Source organism: Vigna radiata, chromosome 5 (assembly GCF_000741045.1).
Source record: "Vigna radiata var. radiata cultivar VC1973A chromosome 5, Vradiata_ver6, whole genome shotgun sequence".
Taxonomy (NCBI): Eukaryota; Viridiplantae; Streptophyta; class Magnoliopsida; order Fabales; family Fabaceae; genus Vigna; species Vigna radiata.
In genome coordinates, this window is record NC_028355.1 from 20,394,118 (window position 1) to 20,415,175 (window position 21,058).

The 21,058-nt window shown below is 31.1% G+C and overlaps 4 protein-coding genes and 1 non-coding gene across 6 annotated transcripts; 2 read left to right on the forward strand and 3 right to left on the reverse strand.

The window, feature by feature from the left end:
* The first annotated feature begins 4,349 nt into the window (after positions 1-4,349).
* Positions 4,350-5,347, forward strand: LOC106761742. The gene is made up of 2 exons (XM_014645314.2): positions 4,350-4,599; positions 4,680-5,347. The coding sequence occupies exons 1-2, from the start codon at positions 4,367-4,369 to the stop codon at positions 5,200-5,202; spliced, it is 756 nt and encodes a 251-aa protein (XP_014500800.2). The 5' UTR covers positions 4,350-4,366; the 3' UTR covers positions 5,203-5,347.
* A 7,346-nt stretch (positions 5,348-12,693) lies between these two features.
* Positions 12,694-14,031, reverse strand: LOC106761164 (NAD(P)H-quinone oxidoreductase subunit U, chloroplastic). 2 transcript variants are annotated; one of them, XM_014644683.2, is made up of 6 exons: positions 13,869-14,027; positions 13,646-13,784; positions 13,489-13,550; positions 13,300-13,389; positions 13,075-13,221; positions 12,694-12,975 (listed from the first exon to the last, which is right to left on the reverse strand). In XM_014644683.2, exons 1-6 carry the CDS (start codon positions 13,893-13,895, stop codon positions 12,874-12,876), a joined length of 567 nt encoding a protein of 188 aa, XP_014500169.1. In that variant the 5' UTR covers positions 13,896-14,027; the 3' UTR covers positions 12,694-12,873. The 2 variants fall into 2 exon arrangements, with proteins under 2 accessions (XP_014500169.1, XP_014500168.1); XM_014644682.2 differs by having other exon boundaries at positions 13,646-14,031.
* Positions 14,032-14,213: 182 nt separating this feature from the next.
* On the forward strand, positions 14,214-14,285 carry TRNAD-GUC. The gene has a single exon. It is a non-coding gene; the product is annotated as a tRNA-Asp (tRNA).
* A 1,134-nt stretch (positions 14,286-15,419) lies between these two features.
* Positions 15,420-16,070, reverse strand: LOC106762068. The gene has a single exon (XM_014645761.2). The coding sequence runs from the start codon at positions 15,951-15,953 to the stop codon at positions 15,588-15,590; it is 366 nt and encodes a 121-aa protein (XP_014501247.1). The 5' UTR covers positions 15,954-16,070; the 3' UTR covers positions 15,420-15,587.
* A 315-nt stretch (positions 16,071-16,385) lies between these two features.
* Positions 16,386-20,351, reverse strand: LOC106762067 (mechanosensitive ion channel protein 10). The gene is made up of 6 exons (XM_014645760.2): positions 20,033-20,351; positions 18,224-19,670; positions 17,917-18,037; positions 17,501-17,794; positions 17,226-17,428; positions 16,386-16,920 (listed from the first exon to the last, which is right to left on the reverse strand). The coding sequence occupies exons 2-6, from the start codon at positions 19,660-19,662 to the stop codon at positions 16,662-16,664; spliced, it is 2,316 nt and encodes a 771-aa protein (XP_014501246.1). The 5' UTR covers positions 19,663-19,670; positions 20,033-20,351; the 3' UTR covers positions 16,386-16,661.
* Between the last annotated feature and the right edge of the window lie 707 nt (positions 20,352-21,058).

The window sequence follows — 21,058 nt, forward strand, 5'->3', positions numbered from 1 at the left end:
GGTCGAGTATGACACAAATATTATTATCCAAAGGTAACAGGTAACAGATCGAGTGACAGATACATTTTTACCCGACGAATCGGATTGCAGATAGGCATTATCTATGCCCGACCCCACATTGTCATCCCTATTCCCAAATTTCATAAGTTTCTTAAAATAATGGAAATACTCCTGTTCCTAAGTTAAACAATATGAGAATGTGATAAATACTTAAGGTTTTGAACAATGTTAGTGTGAGTTCAACATTATATGTAATTATTTTAAAGGTGAGATTGGAAATTTAAAGTCTTTCTCAAACACGGTATATAAGAGATGAAAGGAACGTGTTCAATTATTTGTATCATCATCACCAACTGTTGTGCCTTGTCTCATTGGTAAAGAGAAATTGTATGTTAATTAAATTAATTTGATATTGTATGAATATAAGAAATTATTGTATGTTAATGAAATGTGTTTGAGATATTGAGGAAGAAAGTAAAATAGATGAATAAATTTGATAAGTATATTTGAATAGTAGTAAGGGTTTGATGTGATGTGTGGAATAGAGTAATTTTGGAAGAAAAATTATTGAGTGAGAAATAGGAGTTGTTGATTTAAATGTATGTTTATGAAGGAAGTGAAAGACAGGGTGCAGGTGTCAGGTGGGTGGCCCCCCAGCCTCTGCAGTGTAAACTGAAGAAGAAGAAAAAGTGTGATTTTGAAATTTGAAGTGAGAGAAGTATGACCGTTAGATGTTGCAGACACCAAATTAATGGCGGAGACATGAGAAGGACGTAGTTCATGTGCACGCAACACGTCTATTCTATACTTCTTCCAAACGCTGTCTTTTCCAAACACGTGTCCTAACAAAAACACCCCTTCGCCCCACCCTCATTATTACACACACATCTCCAACCCAAACAATATCGGACAATAAAAAAACAAACATCAATGCCATTAATTGCATTATCTCCTTTTCTTTTAAAACCATTCAAATAATCAAATTTATACATGGGATAATGTAATATTCAAAAAGTAAAAAAACACTTTAATATATAAAATTTCTAAAGTTGACGAGAAAAATTTAAAAGTAAACTATTTGTAAGAAAACTCTCAGAAAATAAATTAAACGTAAGATCAATTAGATCAAAATAATCTTATAATTCAAATTATCTAGAAAATATAAAATTATTTTTTAATAAAAGTAAAAAAAAATTAAAATAATTTTAGGGGAGAAAATTTAGAGGTTTAATGTATTAACATTTATGTTATACATATAGTTTTATAAAATAAATATAACAGGTTTATTATTTATTTTTCTTGACTTATCATTTGTAACAAAATATTTAAGTAATTGTTTTTGATTAAATCCTTAGATAATATATTTGTAAATAAAGTTCGTATATAATATATTTACGGGTAAAATTTGTAGATAATGAAATTTATATAGATTTACCTACTTGCCATTGGTAAATCATAATTATTTACGAAAATTGGCAGGAAGTAATTGTTTTTTTTATATATAATTTTTAATTTTTTTTCTCTTTTCGGTTGGCACGTGGGATTTAAATTAATAAAAATGTGTTTCATTATGTTTGGCTTTAATGAAAGAAGATGTAAAAATTATAAGATGTGAAAATTCATCTAGTATTGTTATTAAGCCAATTTTTTTATTGCAAGTGAAAAATTAAATTGTTATACTTAATAGTGATTAATTTAGAGTCAGTTTAGCTCACCTAAGCTTAATGTATTCTTTATTATTGTTCGAGCTTCATTTTGACTAACTTTAAGATTGTCCTGGTGACAATCGATGTTATATTCTCAACGTGTAGTATTATAGTAGGGATAGTTAATGAATGATATTTTGGCATTTATATATACATATAAGATCGTGAAATAATATTTTATTATTATTACAGTGATGCATGATTGTTGAGGTGATTGGTGTGAAATAGAAATTAAAAATAAAGTAATGTAATTATTGTTTGAACATTGAATTATGGATTGAATACATGGGATATATAGGTTTTACTTAATATATAAATATATGAATTATTTAAACTTTACTTATTCCCACCACCTTGTTTCACTAATTAAAATATGTATATACAATAATATATGAATATATAATATAACATTTAAATAATGTTATGCAAATAAGTTTTACAATATTAAAAGTAGTGGAATAAACGAAAAAGAAATAAAGAAGTATAACTATAATAAGAATTTAATACTTTAAAATATAATGAAATAGAAACATAATATTATAAAAGGGAAAAGATAGAAAAAAAATACACATACTAACAAATGTTAATCGTAAGAAAAAACAACAAATTATACAATAAAATTATAAAAGTGTAAAGTAAAATAAAATAAAATTATCAAAAAACATATAAAACCGGCTTATGTAAATAAAAATAGATCAACTATGTTCTATATCATGTCGAAATTAAAATTTTAGAACTTAAACTTAGTTTAATATATAATGTTTTAAAAATTCAATTTTTCTAAAATAAAAACGTAGTTATCATTTAATAATAATAATAATATATTAGTAATAATAATATTATAATTATGAAAAATATCACACATAATAAAAAAAAATAATAAATTTTATTTTTATATATATTTTAAAATCGTACTCACCAAATGCATTTACTAAAAATAAGACTAACTAATAAATATAAAAGCAAGAAGCGAAAAAAATTAATATTATGATTGTAATATTATTATGAAATTGTATTAAAATAATAATAATAATAATAATAATGATGATGATGATGATTTAACTTCGTAAGATATTATGTTTAACTAAAATTTTAAATCGATAAAAAAAAAGAAATTTTATGAATACATTATAGATATTTATTATTTACTTTATTAGAATTATATATTTCTAAAAATATTATTTTTGTGATTTTTTTTACAAGTGTATAGAATATAAATAAGATTTTTTTCCATCAATATTTTTTATATTTGATATAACTATAATTACTTTAATACTTAATGTTAGTTTTTCCTATATCATATTTAATACTAGATATCCATGACAATGCATTACCGAAATTAACTAACTATTTAACTTTATTAAAATTATTTAATGTAAATATTCTTTTGATAACTTTATATTTCAAAATTTATACCATTTGTACCATATTTATATACCGTAACATAAATTTTGTATGTTATCCTATCCATATTATTAAATAAGACTTATAATTTTCATATAATTTATTTCTCTCTTCCCACCAAACAAACTATGAACAATTAATGAATGAGGAATAATTGTAACAAAAGTTCATAAATCACACCTGTGCTCTCCGCCATAACAAAATTTTGTTGATGTAATAACTGTGAACCAGATTTAATATAATAAATCTGAAAAAAAAAAACAATATCCCCAATAATTTGTGATTAATTTTTTTCATACAATAAATTTTAAATGTCACTTAGTACGTGCCTAAAAAAAAAATAAGATTTTCCTTTGGAAGCCATTGTATGTAGTCACATTGCTCATTTAGTTTTAGACGAAAACAAAACGTCTTTCCCGTTTAGGATGACCAAAGTACCAAAAAAGAAAAAAAAATTGCAAGTTTAATATACAATGTAAACAAAACTATAAATTAAATAAAATATAACAAAAAAAAAGTTATCAATAAGAATTTTATTTCAATAAATTTGAATTTTTATATTATTAATTTTTTTTTTCCATTTCACGACTCATCATATTGTTCGGAGCAACTCTCTTGTAAAAAGTTTAATACACACACTTTAACATTACATACAATTTCGTTACACTTTTTTATAACCTTTAACTTTTTCTCCCCCATATACCATATTATCTGTTACATGTATAAAAATATTAATTGTATTTTCTAAACTCACTCATACATTCTTTTTTTATTTTTTATTTCTCATGATTCTACGTTATGTTCCATTTTCGTTTTAATATTATTTTTAATGATTTTTTTTATTGTGAAAAGCCTTTCATATGGTATTTTATTAGTTTTAATTTTATAAAATCGGTATTGAATATTGAATAATGTCATGACTGATTCAAAACAGCATAATACTTAATCGTAGATATAGCATAATTGAGTTTTGTATAGTTCTTAGTGATATGCATCATTATCTCACGTTATTTCATATGAAGCTTATATGCAAATTATAATTCATTAAGCAATTGTATGAAAAAACAAAACTTTGTATATTTTTCTCTCTTTTTATCACAGCAGCCATTCACAAATTGTATACTTTGTAGAACCACCAAATTATGGATATTATTATTTTATTGGATAATTTAATTTAAAATAATGATTATTTTGAAGAAAAAAAAATGTATTTGTTAAATTTGTTGTTGTATGAAATAGAGTGGTTTGGTTTGGTCATGCAGCCTCACAGTCCCTACCAAATGGCCAACACCTATCACACTTCTTCCTCATCGACTCTAAGCCCTAATCACACTCCTCACCAATTTCATCATCTTCAACACTGCGACTATCCTCACAGTCACCACAACCAACATTCTCACCAATTCTTCCAACAACAACCTCAACATCTGGGAATGCTCGATTCTTCTCTCCACCCCCAAGAACAATCCACAACCACTGCGTCCTTTTGGTATAATTCCTTTTTCTTCTCACACTCGTTTTACAATTCTGTTTCCTCCATTACCACTCTCCGTCGTGTTGGTGTTGCAGGAAAGCATTCAACACGGTACTCTCTGATGCAAAGGGGAAGCACCAAGAGGTGAATGAGAACATCGGGGATCTTGAAGATGTGTACAAAAAGGGTCGTAACGAAGACGCATCACGTGCAGTGATGAATGAGTGGGAAATGTTAGCGACGGAAACAGTTGAGGTGGAGGGCGGAGGCGCGAGGAGGAGTGGGAAAAGGAGGAGAAAGAAGAGAGAAGAAGAAAAAATGGTTTCGTTTTTCAAGAGGTTGGTGAAGCGTGTGGTTAAGCAGCAGGAGGTTCTGCAGAACAAATTGGTGGCGACGATTGAGCGAATGGAGAAAGAAAGAGCGGAATGGGAAGAGGGTTGGAGGCGTCGAGAAGCGGAAATTCACGATAGAGAAGCGCTTATGAAAGCACGAGAGCGAGATCTGGCTTCTAAGAGAGACTCTTCCATTGTCTCCAGCTTAGAGAAAATAACCGGTCAAAGGTTCGTTCTTGTTTCTGGGAAAGGTCACGACCAATTATCTACCATACATGAAAATTAACATCTACTGTTTTTGTTTGCTTTCCAATTTTCATTTCCTTTTTGTGATTTCTGCAAGTTAATAAATACAAATTTGAGGTTAATCTTTTGAAACGGATGACAATGGCGTTGTTATTGGAAGAACAGTGTTTTGAGGTTGTCTTGTAGATGTTGAGAGGATCCTGTGTATTGCTGTTTGGATTCTCAGTGGTATATGTTATGTTATCAGATCTTGTAAGTACTTCAGGATAGTAGCACTTTTTCAGTGATGGTCATTCTTTTTGTTTTTACTCCCACCAAATTTCTGCACATTTTATCCTTTAATTTTTCTCTTTCTTTAAAATTATAAAAATGATCAAGATATTCCTAAAATTAAATTATCGAATGATACATATAGTGTAAGAATTTTTTTTTTCCAAATTTTTAAGCGTAGTGTAAAATATTCAAATGATAATAATGTAAAATAGTAATATTTTAATTATATTTATTTTGTTTTTAATTTAAAATGCCAATATATATTATTATATTATTAAAGCGAGTGTTAAATGAGTGCGATTTTTCTAGGACTGAAAACAATTATTTTCCAATTTTTAGTTGTGTAATTTCACATTGGGTTATTTTGTCTCTTCCATCAGTTTTCCATTATTTTTGCTTTCTTTTTCTTATCTTATTCTCTCAACCACAATATCGGTCGTGAACATTATATTATTCTACCCTCTCTTTTAACTTTCACATCTTACATCAAGAATATATAAGATCTAAAAATTAAATTTGATTCAAAATAAAACAACAATTATGTCTTGTACTACTATTTATACAAAATAGTATTTTAGAGTGACTAAGAGCTGGAAAAAAAATATAATAGCAATCTCAAAAACTACGAATAAGTAAAGTGTAATTTGTTAATAAAAAGTAATGATGAATACAATTACACATTTGAAAATGAGTTCAGTCAAATTGCAAATATAAGTTTCAACTTGAATTATTTATAAAATTTGGTTTGACTTGAAAGTATAATTTAAAATATAAACTATATCTATTTTAGCTTTGTGATAGAGAGAAATATATTTGAAAGGACAGTTTACTTTACCTAATCTATCAAATTTGTCCGATAAAAAATAATTATCAATAAAAATTAGAAATTTTTTAAATAAAATTATATAAATAACAATACTTATAAATAGAATAATATGTGAATACATATTAATATTCTCTCTATTTTTAATAGTTTTAAATATTTTTATACATTGTATACTAATATATATTTTGATAAATTTAAAGTTATTGATACATTTATAAAAATTTATAGATCTTAAACTCCCTCATGCCAAGCATGGGTGCACTGGTAAAATAATTTTGTTTATATTAATAAATATAATTCCATTTCCCAAAAAAATATATACGGAGTAATTTTCTTGAGTTAATAAATATTAACATACAATCAATACATATATATATATATATATATATATATATATATATATATATATATATATAATTTTTTTTTAAATTATAAAATTATTACTATTATTAATATAATTATTTATAATTTTATTATTAATAATATATACATACATATAAAACTCATCTTAAAATAAAATAAAAATTATTATTTAAAATAATAAAATATTATTATTATAGTTTTTATCATTAAAACAATAATTATTATTATTTTATTATATTATATATAACAAAAAATAAAAATTAATTATATATATATAAGAAAAAAAATAAACTCTAAATTTTAAATCCTAAAAACTATTTTCTTTTATATATACACATAAAAAATCATATCAATTTTTATATCAAAATCCATTCTTATATAGTAATACTCCAATTTTTACTAAACGTATGATAAGATGGGTTTTGTTTTTAGAAGTTTTTTTTTTTTAATCATAGATTCAAGCTTTTGTCCTCACCTCATACTTATTGGTATAAGTCGAAACTAGTTTTTGTCTATATATTTTCGAATGATAGCCATACTTTTCTAATTTTTTTGAGTTTTTTTTTTTTTGAAATTTTCTTATTTGTGATTGGCTCATACAAATCCTTTTGCAGTAGAGATGATCTTTCATCATTAGCTTTCAATAGAAATAATTATCTGCAGTTAAGCTTAAATACGTCTCCTTCCATCTTAAATTTCACAGGACTATGACTTTTCGAACCAGGAGCTCTCATATAACTAATGGTACTTATTCCCTCTTTCGTGGACACAAAATGGATGCGAAAGCGAAAAGAATAAAAAAAGTAGGAAAGATAATGACACCAAAGTTTTTATGTGGAAAAAAAAAATTCTACTATAAAAATAAGATTACATAGTGTTTCTTTGAATCTATGAAAATCTCACTGAGTTTTATCCTATGATATACTGAAAAATCCTCTTTTTCACACACTCACAAAAAGATGTTTTTCTATTTTTATCTATTTTATTTGTTGAATAAGAAATTATTATTAATATCTAATTCTAAATGAGTACCTTCACAAGCTGGACTCTTCGATGATCTTTGAATATAAAGAACACTTAATACTAGAATCAACAAGTATTAAATGAGTATCATTTTATCTTTCACTCTTACATTTCTTCTTTTCAGTTTTCACGTGAATACCGAACGATCACTAGTACAAAAATCATATTTTATGACGTACAAAAACTAACTATGATGTACATAGTTTTGTACGTTATAATAGGTCTACACATTTTATGACATAGCAAAAATTTACGTCAGTTNCTAAAATCATTCCANTTTTTTTATATGAATATTGGAGAAAATTGTTTCGAATTGATATTGAGTAAAATTATCTATGTTGACATTCATTAGAATTATTTCTTTTTTTTATAGACTTCTTACATTATTTCTTCTTCCGAACTAGCACAAATTTTAAGTTGACATCCATAAAAAAACGACTAATTTTAAAAACTGTGTCATAATATGTTCAAATGACGTAAATTTTTGCTACGTCATAAAATATGTAGACCTATTATAACATACAAAACTATGTACGTCATAACTTGTTTTTGTACGTTATAAAATATGATTTTTGTACATTGATTGATTCAATAAGAAGAAAGTTATTCATTTTTCTGATTGTTCTTGAGTATTATAGAGGGTTCATCGACTTCTTCAAGAAGTCTATCATATTATGTACATTATAAGATTAACTTATGTTATTTATTTGTTTATTCTGTCAATTATTTTAAGTATTTTTTAAGAGTTTAGATACAAAACAAACGAAAAAAAAAGATAACCTGTTGAAAATTTAATAATACTATATAAACCAACTAGATCGGTCAAAGAAGCTTATATAATTGGGCTTAATCCTATATGTTAATGCCATTGGAGTTCACATTTAGTATTTTCATTATTTAGTTGTGCATAACCTTTTGGATTATTGACATTATTCNTGTGCACATATGTTTATAGTGTTAGGATTTTTTTTCACTCTTTATTAAGTTTGCTTGTTATCATAAGTCATGACACTAAATTTTGAAGTGATTAATGTGATCAATTTATTCGTAATTGATCATGACCAAGTTACTCTTTATTTCTTTAAGAGCTTCTCCAACATCTTTTGTCCTGACCCAAGGTTTCACTTTGAAGGTTAGTATTTTATTTATGACCATAAATAGTTTTTTTCTATTATTTTATTTGAATAATGTGCAGTGACAACATTCGATGATGAATTGCAATTTATACTATTTTTAACGGAAAAACCAAAGATTGATCTCATCGTAATGGAGACTAGTTTGGGACTTTATGATGGCTTTGAGTTATTAAAGCATGTTAAAGATAATAAGATTGATGCTCCGGTTGTAAGTAAGTATCTTGTTCTTTATCGACTTTTTAATCTTTTTTAGTATAACTGTTTAAATTTTTTAACCCTTTACCATATCCTATGCAGTGATGTCCCACAACTATGATTACTCAAATCACATGAAGGCTTATACCATGGGTGCATGTCACTACTGGCATAAACCTATTGATGGGCGTGAATTAAAATCCATGATCACTTTCACAGCTTTTCCNCCAACAACAATGNAAAATGCCAAACCCGTAAGAAAAAGATTAACCTGGACAACAGAAATGAAGAATTGGAAAATGCCAAACCCGTAAGAAAAAGATTAACCTGGACAACAGAAATGAAGAATGCATTCCTGGAAGCCATCAACATAATAGGAGGATTAACAAGTATGTATCGGTCCATTTTCTGAGTGATGTGGCCGTCTTATTTTTTTAATGGTTGTTTTTGTGTTTTTAGATGCTAAACCAAAGAGGATACACGAAGTTATGAACATGCCTAATATAGAGATTGGGCAAGTAAAAAATCACTTACAGGTTAGGATTAAGTATATTTAATTTTATTTAATGGTTGAGTTATTATTAACCAAACTGAAAATTTAATTATGTACGTCATAATTAAAATATGTATGTCATATTTTAACCAAACTATGACGTACAAACTATGACGTACAAAACTATGTATGTCATAGTTTGTTTTTGTACGTCATAAAATATGATTTTTGTACTAGTAGATTCGGTTATAGTCACAGTAATGCCAATGCATGGAAATTATTTTTTTATTGTAATATTGAATTATTATAAAGTTTGGTTTATGAAAATGAATGACTTTGCAATGGGGCTGGATTACTATCTTAGAGATTTGGCATTCTAACTTTATTTTATAGAAACAGCATTTTGGAAACCTTATTTTCATTATTCACACACACACATATATATATATATATATATATATATATATATATATATAATTAATGAAATTAAAATAATATTTACATTAATCATGAGAAACATTAAAACAAAAAAGTATCTGTCGTTAATCTGAGATTTTTTTTAAAAAAATAAAGTGCTACAAACTAAACATCTCTCACTTTATTTAGGTCTATACAATTCTCCTATTAATGTCAGGAATAATTTAAAAAAAAATTAAATTAAATTATATTTTCATTAATTGGTTTGGTGAAATAACGGGTTCATCAGTGAAAAAATAACTTTTTATAACAACCATATTGTAACGTAGTTATATAAATCAGTTATAATATGTAATACAATGACAAACTTGTAAATAATTTAAAACATATTATAACGGAGTTATGAATATTATTCATAATATAAGATGTAGTGACAAACTTGTAAATAAATTTAAAACATATTATAACAGAGTTATAAAATTATGTTATAATAAACGAGTGAATGGAAAATTATGGTAATATTGAAAAATCGGTCTTAAAATCTCTCAACCTAATATCTTATTCTTTCTTTCTCGTCAACCTTGCACCACGTCTTGTCTCCACCAATGAGTCGCTTACACTGAAACATTTTTCACACAAACCCTAACTCGTAAGGACACCATCATGTTTTTCGGTTGTCACACTTCATCACAAGAGCACATCTTCATTCAACATTTCCTCTCGTGCGAGAAACACTTTCATTCGTAGGTCTCCATTTCTCTTCACATATCATCCAACCACAACTATTGCTAGGGTTTCTCACACACCTTCATCTTTTTCGCTTTTACCTTCGATTCCACCGATTGAAACATCATTTTCCACATTTTCCACCGATTATAATCACATTCTACCGATCATAATTCCTTTCCACTGATTAAACATTGATTTACACCTATCAATTCGTCAGTTTAGGGTTTCTACTCCATCTTAGGGTTTTTCGCATCAAATCCTAAGCATAACTTCTCATTTAGAGTTTTCCTATGTTTGTCTTTGATTCCTATCGATGGCTTGCTTTGCAGTGGTGTTGAGGCAGTGTGTCATTGTTATAAGGTACGTGGTTTCTTGGGTTAATGTCCTTTGAGGGTTAATGACCATAAACAAAAACAGGTATCACTTTTTCCTATTGCTAATTGACCTATAGCTTAATCTTTCTCTAATTGACAATATAGAGTTTTTCTCGGGTTTTTTGCTTTTTGGGGTGTATGGTTTACTTTAATGTTAAAGTTTTACATGGTCTGTTATATTTAATTTTACGGTGAATGAATTTTATTTAGTAGCTTTTCTTGGAAAGGTTCTGTTTGATAAATCTGGATGACATTCATTACTTTGTGGGTTTTCACTGAAACTATTATGTTATCCACCTGTATAATATGGGATGATGAAATTAGCTTTGATATTCATAATGTCAGCAAGTTCCTGACCGTGCATTAATGTAATTAGGAGGAACTACGCTTCTTTTATTTTAAGTGTTAGTAGAAACTTGACTACAACTCAATAGTGTATGTACATTAATGTAATATTTGAATTTAATATATAGTTTCATGTACAAACGATATATTAAATATTATTAGAGTATTTAAAGTTTGAAATGAATTTTATTTTTTCATTAAATTTGTTTATTTGAAATTATATTGATTATAAATTGATTGGATGAAATTATAATACATGAATATTATTATAATTTCATTGGATGTTAAATGTAATAATTAATTGAAAAAAAAAAGCATATATTATGATGTACTACGTTATAATATATCACCTATTATAATGTACAAAAATATGTAGGCAATAATATATCACATATTATAACGTACAAAAACTTGTACGTCATAATACTTTCTGCCCTATTATAACGGACAAATGTAAATTCGTCATAATAAACTGCTAAATTATAAAATGCACAGACTTACTATATCGTTCAAAACTATATCTCCAAAAATTACGTTATAAAAAATTATTTTTGTTAGTTATAAAATGTTATTTTTTCACAGGTGGTTGGCGCATCCTGCGCATCCTTATATACCTCACATTGGCAACTCAAGTAATAAACCGTCTCAAAGCTATTCTCTTCCTTAAATTCATGTTCTTGGTAAGTTTTTCGTATCAGATGCTCAGAATTGAAGTTCATTAAAACTTATTGGTTTTTCAATTCATAAGAACAAATTAGTTGTGTTGATCGTTGCATCTGCATCATTAGCAAGATTGGAAACCGATCAAGTTCAGTTTCTTTGACGAGAGTTTGACACAGAAAGACAACATAGGTGACGATTGACATCGTAATATAGGTAAGACAGTGTTATAGATTACATTAAAATTACGAATTTCAATCCAAATTTTGCTGCACATTTTTCTTTAAGAAGTTTACATTATTTTCTTGACTTTTCTTGGTTATTTTTTGTGACACCCGAGCATTGATGAGGGCGGGGAGTGATCGCCGGTGCAAGAGGCAAGGACAAGGAGCGGCTCCTGGCAGACTTCCAGTGGAAGGGGCACTTGGACGAATCGAACATACACCGGAATGAGAAGAATTTAGAGACTGTATAGGTATGGGACTATACAGTTGAAGGATAGCTTAAAGGAATTGCTTTGGCTACTCATATCAACAAATACATTTGTTTTTCAGTAGCCTGACTCATAAGAACTCCCTGTAAATTGTCGGGACTTTACTTATTTTTCTTTTCTTTTCCTTTCTTGACTCTCATAAAACACCATTCAAGACTTATCTTGAAATCTTGTTAGTCAAACTTGAAGAAACTAGGCCAGATGTATCAGAACTTTATATATTTCTTAATTTTTCTCATCCAATGCAATAAATATTCTTTGAGGAAGCTTCGTTATATCATAGATTTATCCTGTGGTAAAAATGATAGAATGTGATGAGACTGCCACATATCATATTTTCTAAGAACAGAAATACCCAACCGATATCGCCGTAAAACATTACATCTATTGGTTTAGTGCTATAGCGATAGATACCACAGCTCCTAGCACTAACCATCCCAAAGTGAAATACCCAACCAATATCGTTGGTCGAACATCTTCAGTATCCTGCAATGAGAGTTATGATGACATTTATAAATAAGAATGTTAATATTTATTTTGTAACTAACTATACAAGTAGATATAGATTATGGGAAACAGAGGTACCAGTTGTGGAGGATCTTCATCTGGGATTTTTGTCTGTGTTATGTCAACCTCGAAAGGCCAAATGAATGTTTCGGTGTTGTTTACTCTGGCCAAACTCCAGTCATAGATTCTTCTTTCTTCTTCGGAGGACAGGATGATGTATGATTCCTAAACAAAGTAGTTGTTGATCATGAACAAAGACCGCAAAAGTTATTCAAATTTTGAATACATATATGTATTACTGACTTTGAGAAGTTCCAATTTCTTCTCAAGTTCCTCCTCTTCTAGATTCTGACTCTTCAATTCTTGAATCTTGTTCTTATAGGCAACCCCCACCTGGTTTTAGTTAAAGCGTAGAGAGAGGTGTAAAACATAAAATGGATCAGAAGTGAGAGAGTTGAAACAGAAAACGGAATTACGGTGGTTGATTCGGACCATGTCAAAGGGACATCCTCGTGGAACACCTAGCCTACCATAATGATCTGCATCTGTAATTGCTGCATTCTAAACTACGTCTTCATCAATTAAAAGCCCATTTACGCTCTAAATAACAAAATACTGAATCATGAATAAGAGTTCTGCAAAAACTTACGTAAGCCGCGGAGAATCCTTTCGACGTTAAGAGCAGAAATTAATGAATAGGGTTCCTTGGGAAGTTCAATGGAACTCTCTGAATCTAGCCCTGTGTCAGAGGTCTCAGCCGAGGAGCTTCTGATGCGTAACGATCTCCGCTGTTTCACAGTAAAAGAAAGGGTACTTGAGAAACCAAGTTTTTGGAGCTGAGGGGTTGGAATGTTTTTAGCAGGAAGACATACTGGGGCGGTGGTAGAGGACACAGCCATGCTTCACCTTTCTGTGGAACGCGCTTCCTCTCTGCTATTATTTTCTTTATTAATCATACATGCATGGTGGGATAAGGTAACACTTCTTTGCCATTAAAAAGTTATCAATAGTCGATTCTGTCAATGATATACGATAATAATAAAACAGAGGATTTTTCATCAGAAGGTTGTCGTTGTAGTATAGTGGTAAGTATTTTCGCCTGCCAAACGAACGACCCGGATTCATCCCCGGAAAAGGCGATTTTTCAATGTTTTTTATAATTAATTCCTTTTATATTTTGTAATATATTAAAACATGCTTGAATACCTAACAAAAAGGTCGTTGTAGTATAGTGGTGAGTATTCCCGCCTGTCACGCGGGTGACCCGGGTTCGATCCCCGGCAACGGCGATAATTTTTAATACGACGTAGTTTGGAAATTTTTTGTTCCTTAAGGTTTAGCTAGTTTCGTTCGATTTTTCTCCATATTAAGCATTCTTTTCTACCTCTTTCACATTTAGAATATCTGCAGCATTTAATATGGCTTATGTGCGGGTTCCAAGAGCATGTTGGAGTTTTTTTTTTTTTTTTTTTTTTTTTTTTCAATTAGTAATTTTTCATCAACTATTTATCGAGTTAATTCTTTTCTTTCTTTTGCTAGTTGCACCACTTCATTTGTAACATTTATAAGGAAACTTTTTCTCTGATTGTATACCATGCTTTGAATCTTGGGTACATATCAGTTTACCTGTCAAATTTAAGATCCATAGTGTGATAAACACATTCTCTTCTCGCAATGCTAAAGTCATTTTGTGAAAGTTTACACTGCCAGCTTTGAAGGAATCTAGTCTTTCAACGCACACAGTTGTTTTTACGAAATTCCTTAAAAAAATATCAAGATCTTGATCACGGTAGATGCTGAGCAGAACTAAGTAAAAGCGTAGTAATGTTTACATAACTCGTTTTTTTACATATGACAATTCTTCTTTACATGACTGGTTACAGGCACCAGTTACCATCAATAAGACTCATTCACTATGGTAGGTGTTTTATCTTTGTAGTTTACATTCAAAACCCAGTACTCCACATAAATCTAAGAGCTTCATTACACTATACATTTTAATTTTTCAAATCACTGTAACTTAGAATCACAAAACATAATTGAAATGTGCATACAACAAAAGAACTTGATTGACTGATAACCAAATTGACACGAGTTAACAGTTCAATGGACATCTCAGATTATGCTGATATCTACAACCACAACAAAATCATCATCACTGTTTCAAATTCAAACTGAAAATTAAAGTGCCAGATTCATTTCTGGGCATGACGTGGATTACTGTCTCTGGGGTGATGTTTTCTAAAACAGAACGAAGTTGAGGATAAATTGTTTTATACAAAATATTGTTTTACCAACACACTGAAGGCTGAAACTCATGACATATTTGTTAGTAGTGTGAATGAAGATTTCAAAATTCTGATAATAGTTCATAGTTTTTGATCCACAGACTGTGTGGTTCATTTAATAAAAAACACAAAACATAAACATGTTGAACCCCGGATCAAACGCAGTTATTATATGTTATAACGTTAAGAAGCACGGGGAGGTTACAAAATAAGGTGCAGAAAAAGAAGCAGTGGCATAAACTTACATGAAGTAAGAAATGAGAGCAAAGAGAAAAGGCTGAGAAATGAAAAGTAAAGCATAGTTTAAGTCCTCTTAACCGGATCAAAGTTGGCAACTCCAACAACTGCTCCAAATATGGCTACCAGCACGATCCCACCGGCGAAGATGCTGAGTAGAAAGTTCTTGAGAGAAGGGGAGAAATCGGATCCAGCAGCATTGGCCACCTCTGGGATCACCATAGAGGCTGTGAAGGTTGCGGCTGTGAGTCCTGTCACTGCCTTCTCCTTCAAAGATGCATTAATTTGAAGGTTGGAGTTTGACGGTGGCTTTTTTGAGAAGGTTCTCTTTGGTTGTGGTGAGGGCAATGGCCTGAAGAAGGCTTGGGATGAAGGCTTGCGGTGCGTGACAGAGGTCAGAGACAAAGCCACCGGAACAGAAGCAGAAGCCATCTCAGGAGTTGCCTTGGTCTGAACTGAAGATTCTGCTCATGAGGTTGAAGCTCGGAGAATGGATAATGAAATTGAGATTTTGTGCTAACGTGGCACTTGTATGTTATCCTACGTGGGATATTCTCTACTTGCTATTGGGAGGATAACGTTATCATAATCTGGAACATCATCCTATTAACACCTCATATGTAAGTGTCAAAACTCTTCTCAAAAGAATACTGTTACTACCTGGTTAGAAGAATTGTAGAAACTAATACTACTTTATATTACTCAACAAAGTTCGTGAAATCACTTAACAAAGTAAAATTTAACTACCATAAAAAGCTGTTAATTTTTTTATTTTCTTTAAAAAGCTGTTCATTTATAGTTTGTGTATTTCTCTGGTTCATGATTGATCTTTGGGAGGAACAAAAATGGCCTAATACAAACAAATTATGAACAGTAGAAATTACTTGACTCATTCTCATGCTTCCATCATGACATCAGAAACAGTGTTGGATAGAGCTCAAATGTGGGGAGAAATTTTACATTGGATCCACTTGAAGGTTCGTACAAGATTCTTGAATTCATAATATGTGGGAAACAAATTGCTAATACTAAGCCCAGTATGTATACTAAAGCACCACTGCCAATTATCACCAATTAAATCAAGCAATGGTATTTGACGGATGAAATGAAACAGAAGAGGCAGACGTGTATGCAGTTGATTCATGTAACCCTTGGGTCTGGCTCCATATGTCTGAGATGAATGGCTTGTGGAAGAAGGTTGTATCTGATGTTGAGTTCTTCAAATATCTTCTTTATTTCCATCACCAATTCAGTTCTTCTCTTGTTTTTCTCCCCAAACTCTTGAAAGTTCATTGTGTGGGTAACGTATATACCCATCTTAATCTTGTTTACGTCTTCAATGTCCTTCACTACTAAGCCATGATTAGGGTGCCAGTACTGTGGGTTTCTCTCCAGGTACCTTAATTATATACAAACAAATTAGAACAAATAACTGAGGGCATGACAGGAATATGAGGTGATTAAACTGCAATCATTTTTTAAATTTCCTGTTTGAGATGCACACTTTAACTTGCAATAAGTCTCAATCAAATTTGTTTTCAATGTACTAATTCACAATAAAACAATATAACACGAACTTAATTTGGTAAACTTTGAAGGCATGTATTAAAATGTTTATGTTTCCTTTATCTGTTCATATGTTGTTACATGATCCATGGATGAACCGATAATACTCATTTATGCATGAAGATACAATTAACTTACCTTTTTACTCTTTCTTTCAGTGCCCCAATTTTCTCAGCTGGTGTTGTAAAATCAATGGAGAACTCTACACGGTCACCCATATCTGGGCTTCTGTAATAGTTGCTAATCGGTTTCATAGCCAAGACAGAATTTGGATAGTACACTTTTTCATTGTTAAGCTTCAAAAAGACTGTTGTCAATATGTTCATTTCTTCAACCAATAGCTGCCAGATTAGCAGAATGCATTAATATGCAAATCTCAAACAAGGAAACAAAATGTAGTGGCCATAGATTACCTCAACCCCATCAACAACACATCGATCACCAACATCAAACGGATGCATCACAAACACGAAGATGATAGCTTCAAATATGTTCTTACAAGTGTTTCCAAACATGAAAGCTGCAAGTACTAGCTGGGAAGATAGAAATACAAGTACTTTCGTTGTTGCAATCTCCATTAGTAGAAGCCACACAATTGCTGTCACAACTATTAGGATTACTGTCACCAGCTTGTTTAGTTGTCTCACAGCAGTTTTGGTGTCGCTTAAGGCATGTGCCAATGCTTTGCGTTCCTGATATACCTTCAACTGAAGAACACAAACAATGACAAACATTATGGAGTGATATGTTTGCAAACCAAACAGAATTTAAATCCTTTCATTATCTTATCATGACAATTTTTTAGATGAGCACATGTAGGAGACCTTACCAACCAGTCTGTTAAGGACTTCCTGGTAATCTGCCCCGTTTCTGCTTCAGCCAGTAGGGGATATACCATCCTCACTTCTTCCTTAATCATGAACCTTCGTAGTTCATCCTCGTCAATGTACCTATTCATAGTGACAAAAAAAGGAGAATTATAAATACACTTCACAAGCATTGTGAATTGGAGCCATGCTAAGATTATGTTAGAGACAAAAAAAAATGTCTTTTGAATTGGACACTTCCCCGATATATATCGTAGGAGTGTTGTACGAGTGTCAGTGTCCGATACATGTTGGACACAGGAGACTTACGTGCAACCGGGGGGAGCAACATTCCTGAAAATGTAATAGGCTGCAGCAGTTGCTTCCATCTCATTAGTAATCTCTTTATCAGTCTGTTCATTTTCTCCATCATCAAAACTTTCATCTAGTGCACTAGAGATTGTGTACAGCCTTGAATTTGTCATTGCATCTATCAAGACCTTCATAGTCCATGCAGAAACCTTCTCTTGTTTCATCTGGTGAAGCTTCGCAATATCAATGGTTTCTTTCTTCATTCCACCCTTACCATCTGTACTCCTGAAACTAAAGTGACCAACACTGACGGATTTCCCAACCTTCTCAGCCTCTTCTACAAGTGGAGGCCCAGAGAGAGTCTGCAGAATGTACTGGTGGAAAAGCGTTTCTTGAATTCGATCAAAGAAAGATTTAACATGAAAATTTGACGCCAAAATCTTGAGCAACAATGTCTTCATGAACCACAGGAATGCTCCAATGAGGAGGGAAGCAAGAGTCCATGTTACCCCATTTAAAATCTTTGTGGCCAATTCAGATCGGTCCACCCCCCGGTTAATCAACAGCACCCATGTGAGAAGAACCAAACCAAGCCAAATGAAGAACTGGACACACTTCTTCAGTCCATGGACAAAATACAACACCTTTTTCCTCAACAAAAAGTTGGTCTCAATCAAGAAAACAATAATGCGCATGAACCATCTGGTAACCAACATTCCACAAAAGGTCACCATCACAAGCACACACCATCTCCAAATCCCCAAACCCCAAATCTCCGTTCTTTTAAGTTTTCCAACTGTTAAACTAGCTACCAAAGTACTTGCAATGCACACGAAAACAAACCATTCAGACAAAACCTTAACTGTCACTCTTCTACTACGTTTGCTTTTACTCAATTCAACTTTTCTGTAAATGAGTTCATCGAAATCCTCCCCACCAGCCGGCCCGGGAGACGCCATCAACGGCGTCTTGGGAGTGATCACAGAAAGGATGGAGACTGTTCTATTAATAGTTCCAGGTTTATTGTTAATAGGCGATGCTTTATATGGTGAACCAACACCCAAATTTTCTTGCAAAGTTGAGTTACCATTCTCTTCCAAAAGAGTCCCATCAACAGGGTAAGGCTGTTCACCAAACCTTGATTTGGGTTTGGAATACACTGACCTTGTGAGTGATTTTCTCCGGATGAGATTGGCGCTGGAAACGGGAATCTTTGGGGGCTTGTTTGGGCTTGGCATGAACCTTATCTCAGGGGAAGCACAGTTCAAAGGTGGCGACTTTACAGAAAACTCGTTGTCGTTTAACATTCTGTGGGGCGAATTCCCCCTGCTCTGCTGCTTTGGCATCAAAGATTCACCACCACCCTCATTTGGAATTGCCACCATAACTTCCCTTTTCTTCTCAGCCAAGCTCACCTCGCCGCCTTGAAGACCTTGCTTCTTAAAATTAGCATCCATTCATAACCCTGCCCAAAAACGCAAAGTTGACGAAAGTAATAAGTAAATCAATCACAACAAATGAACACGCTGATGCTAGTCTACTATTGGACATGTGCTTTTCCTGTTCAACATGTTAATGGTATATACCATGACCAACTTGGATTTGGACTAATAGTACTACTAGACAAAACGGTATAAGTAAAAGAACAATAGAGTATGAAAGGAAACAGATCAGGTGAAGCTGTACTAGTGTTAGATAGCATACAGTGGATGACAGATAAAGTTGGTTGGCAAAGGTTGGAAAAACACAAACATAGACAAAGGTCTAGCTTTGCACCAATGGATGGATGAAAAACAGGAAACGGGGATAAAGGGTGAGTGTTCTTACATGAGAGTCAAAAACAACGGCGAAGTTTTGGTGGAAGGAAGAAGACTAATTGAAAAGTTTGAGTCTTTAGACTTGAGAGAAGAGAGAGAAAGAGAATGTGAAATGTGGGAGTGTGTTGCAGTGGAAGAAACTCTGGATTTGCATCGCAGGTCCCTATAAAGTCCAAGCCGATCAGAAAAGAAGCCTCTAAGACGTAAATAAACAAATAGCGGAGCAGGTATTATTTACTAAACAAACATGTATAATCCATAATCATTAATCAGAGGAGACACTTTTTGCATCAAAGTCGATCTACTTGGATAACAATCTCATTCATATCTCAAACAATATAAACTCCAATGTCTTATTCTTAATTTTTATTCCTAGTGTAAAGGGATCAGAAAGAATACATTGATATTACTCCTTGTGTTTAAATTAGAATAGTTAAAAAATCGATTTTTAAGATTGTCTAGTTTGTGTTAATAAAATAATATTCGTCTTTTGTTCTTTTAAGTTGTCTTTTTGTAATTAGTCCTTGAAAACCAGCTTAATGAGTATTTGTAGGGTGTTGAATTTATATTATTATAATCTTTCCTATATTTTAGTATCATTAACTGTCTCTATTGTTTAGTTGTTAAAATATAAATAAAAAGTACGAAGTAAATTCAAAAGTTTTGTAACATCTATTCCACCTATGAGTCTTGTACCTTAACTACAAGGTTAGATGGAAGTGGATCATTTCCCATTGAAAGTAATACCAGAAGTTCTAATTAGTAAACTGTACAGGGGTTAATCTAACTTGTGGGTGCAGTCAGTAAATATAAAATGATTAACCTGATCAACTTTTGGTCAGTGTTTTTTATTATTTGAATACTGTTTCAGTAGATTATTGGGAGTTTTTAGTGCATTTTCAACTCGTATTATATATATAATTCATAATACTTTGCTAATAAAAAAAACTCTGAGTAGGAAACGTTTTAATTCAAAAACACATTTCTTTCTGTAATCTGGTAGCAACACTTTGACCCACCTTTGAATTATCGAAGC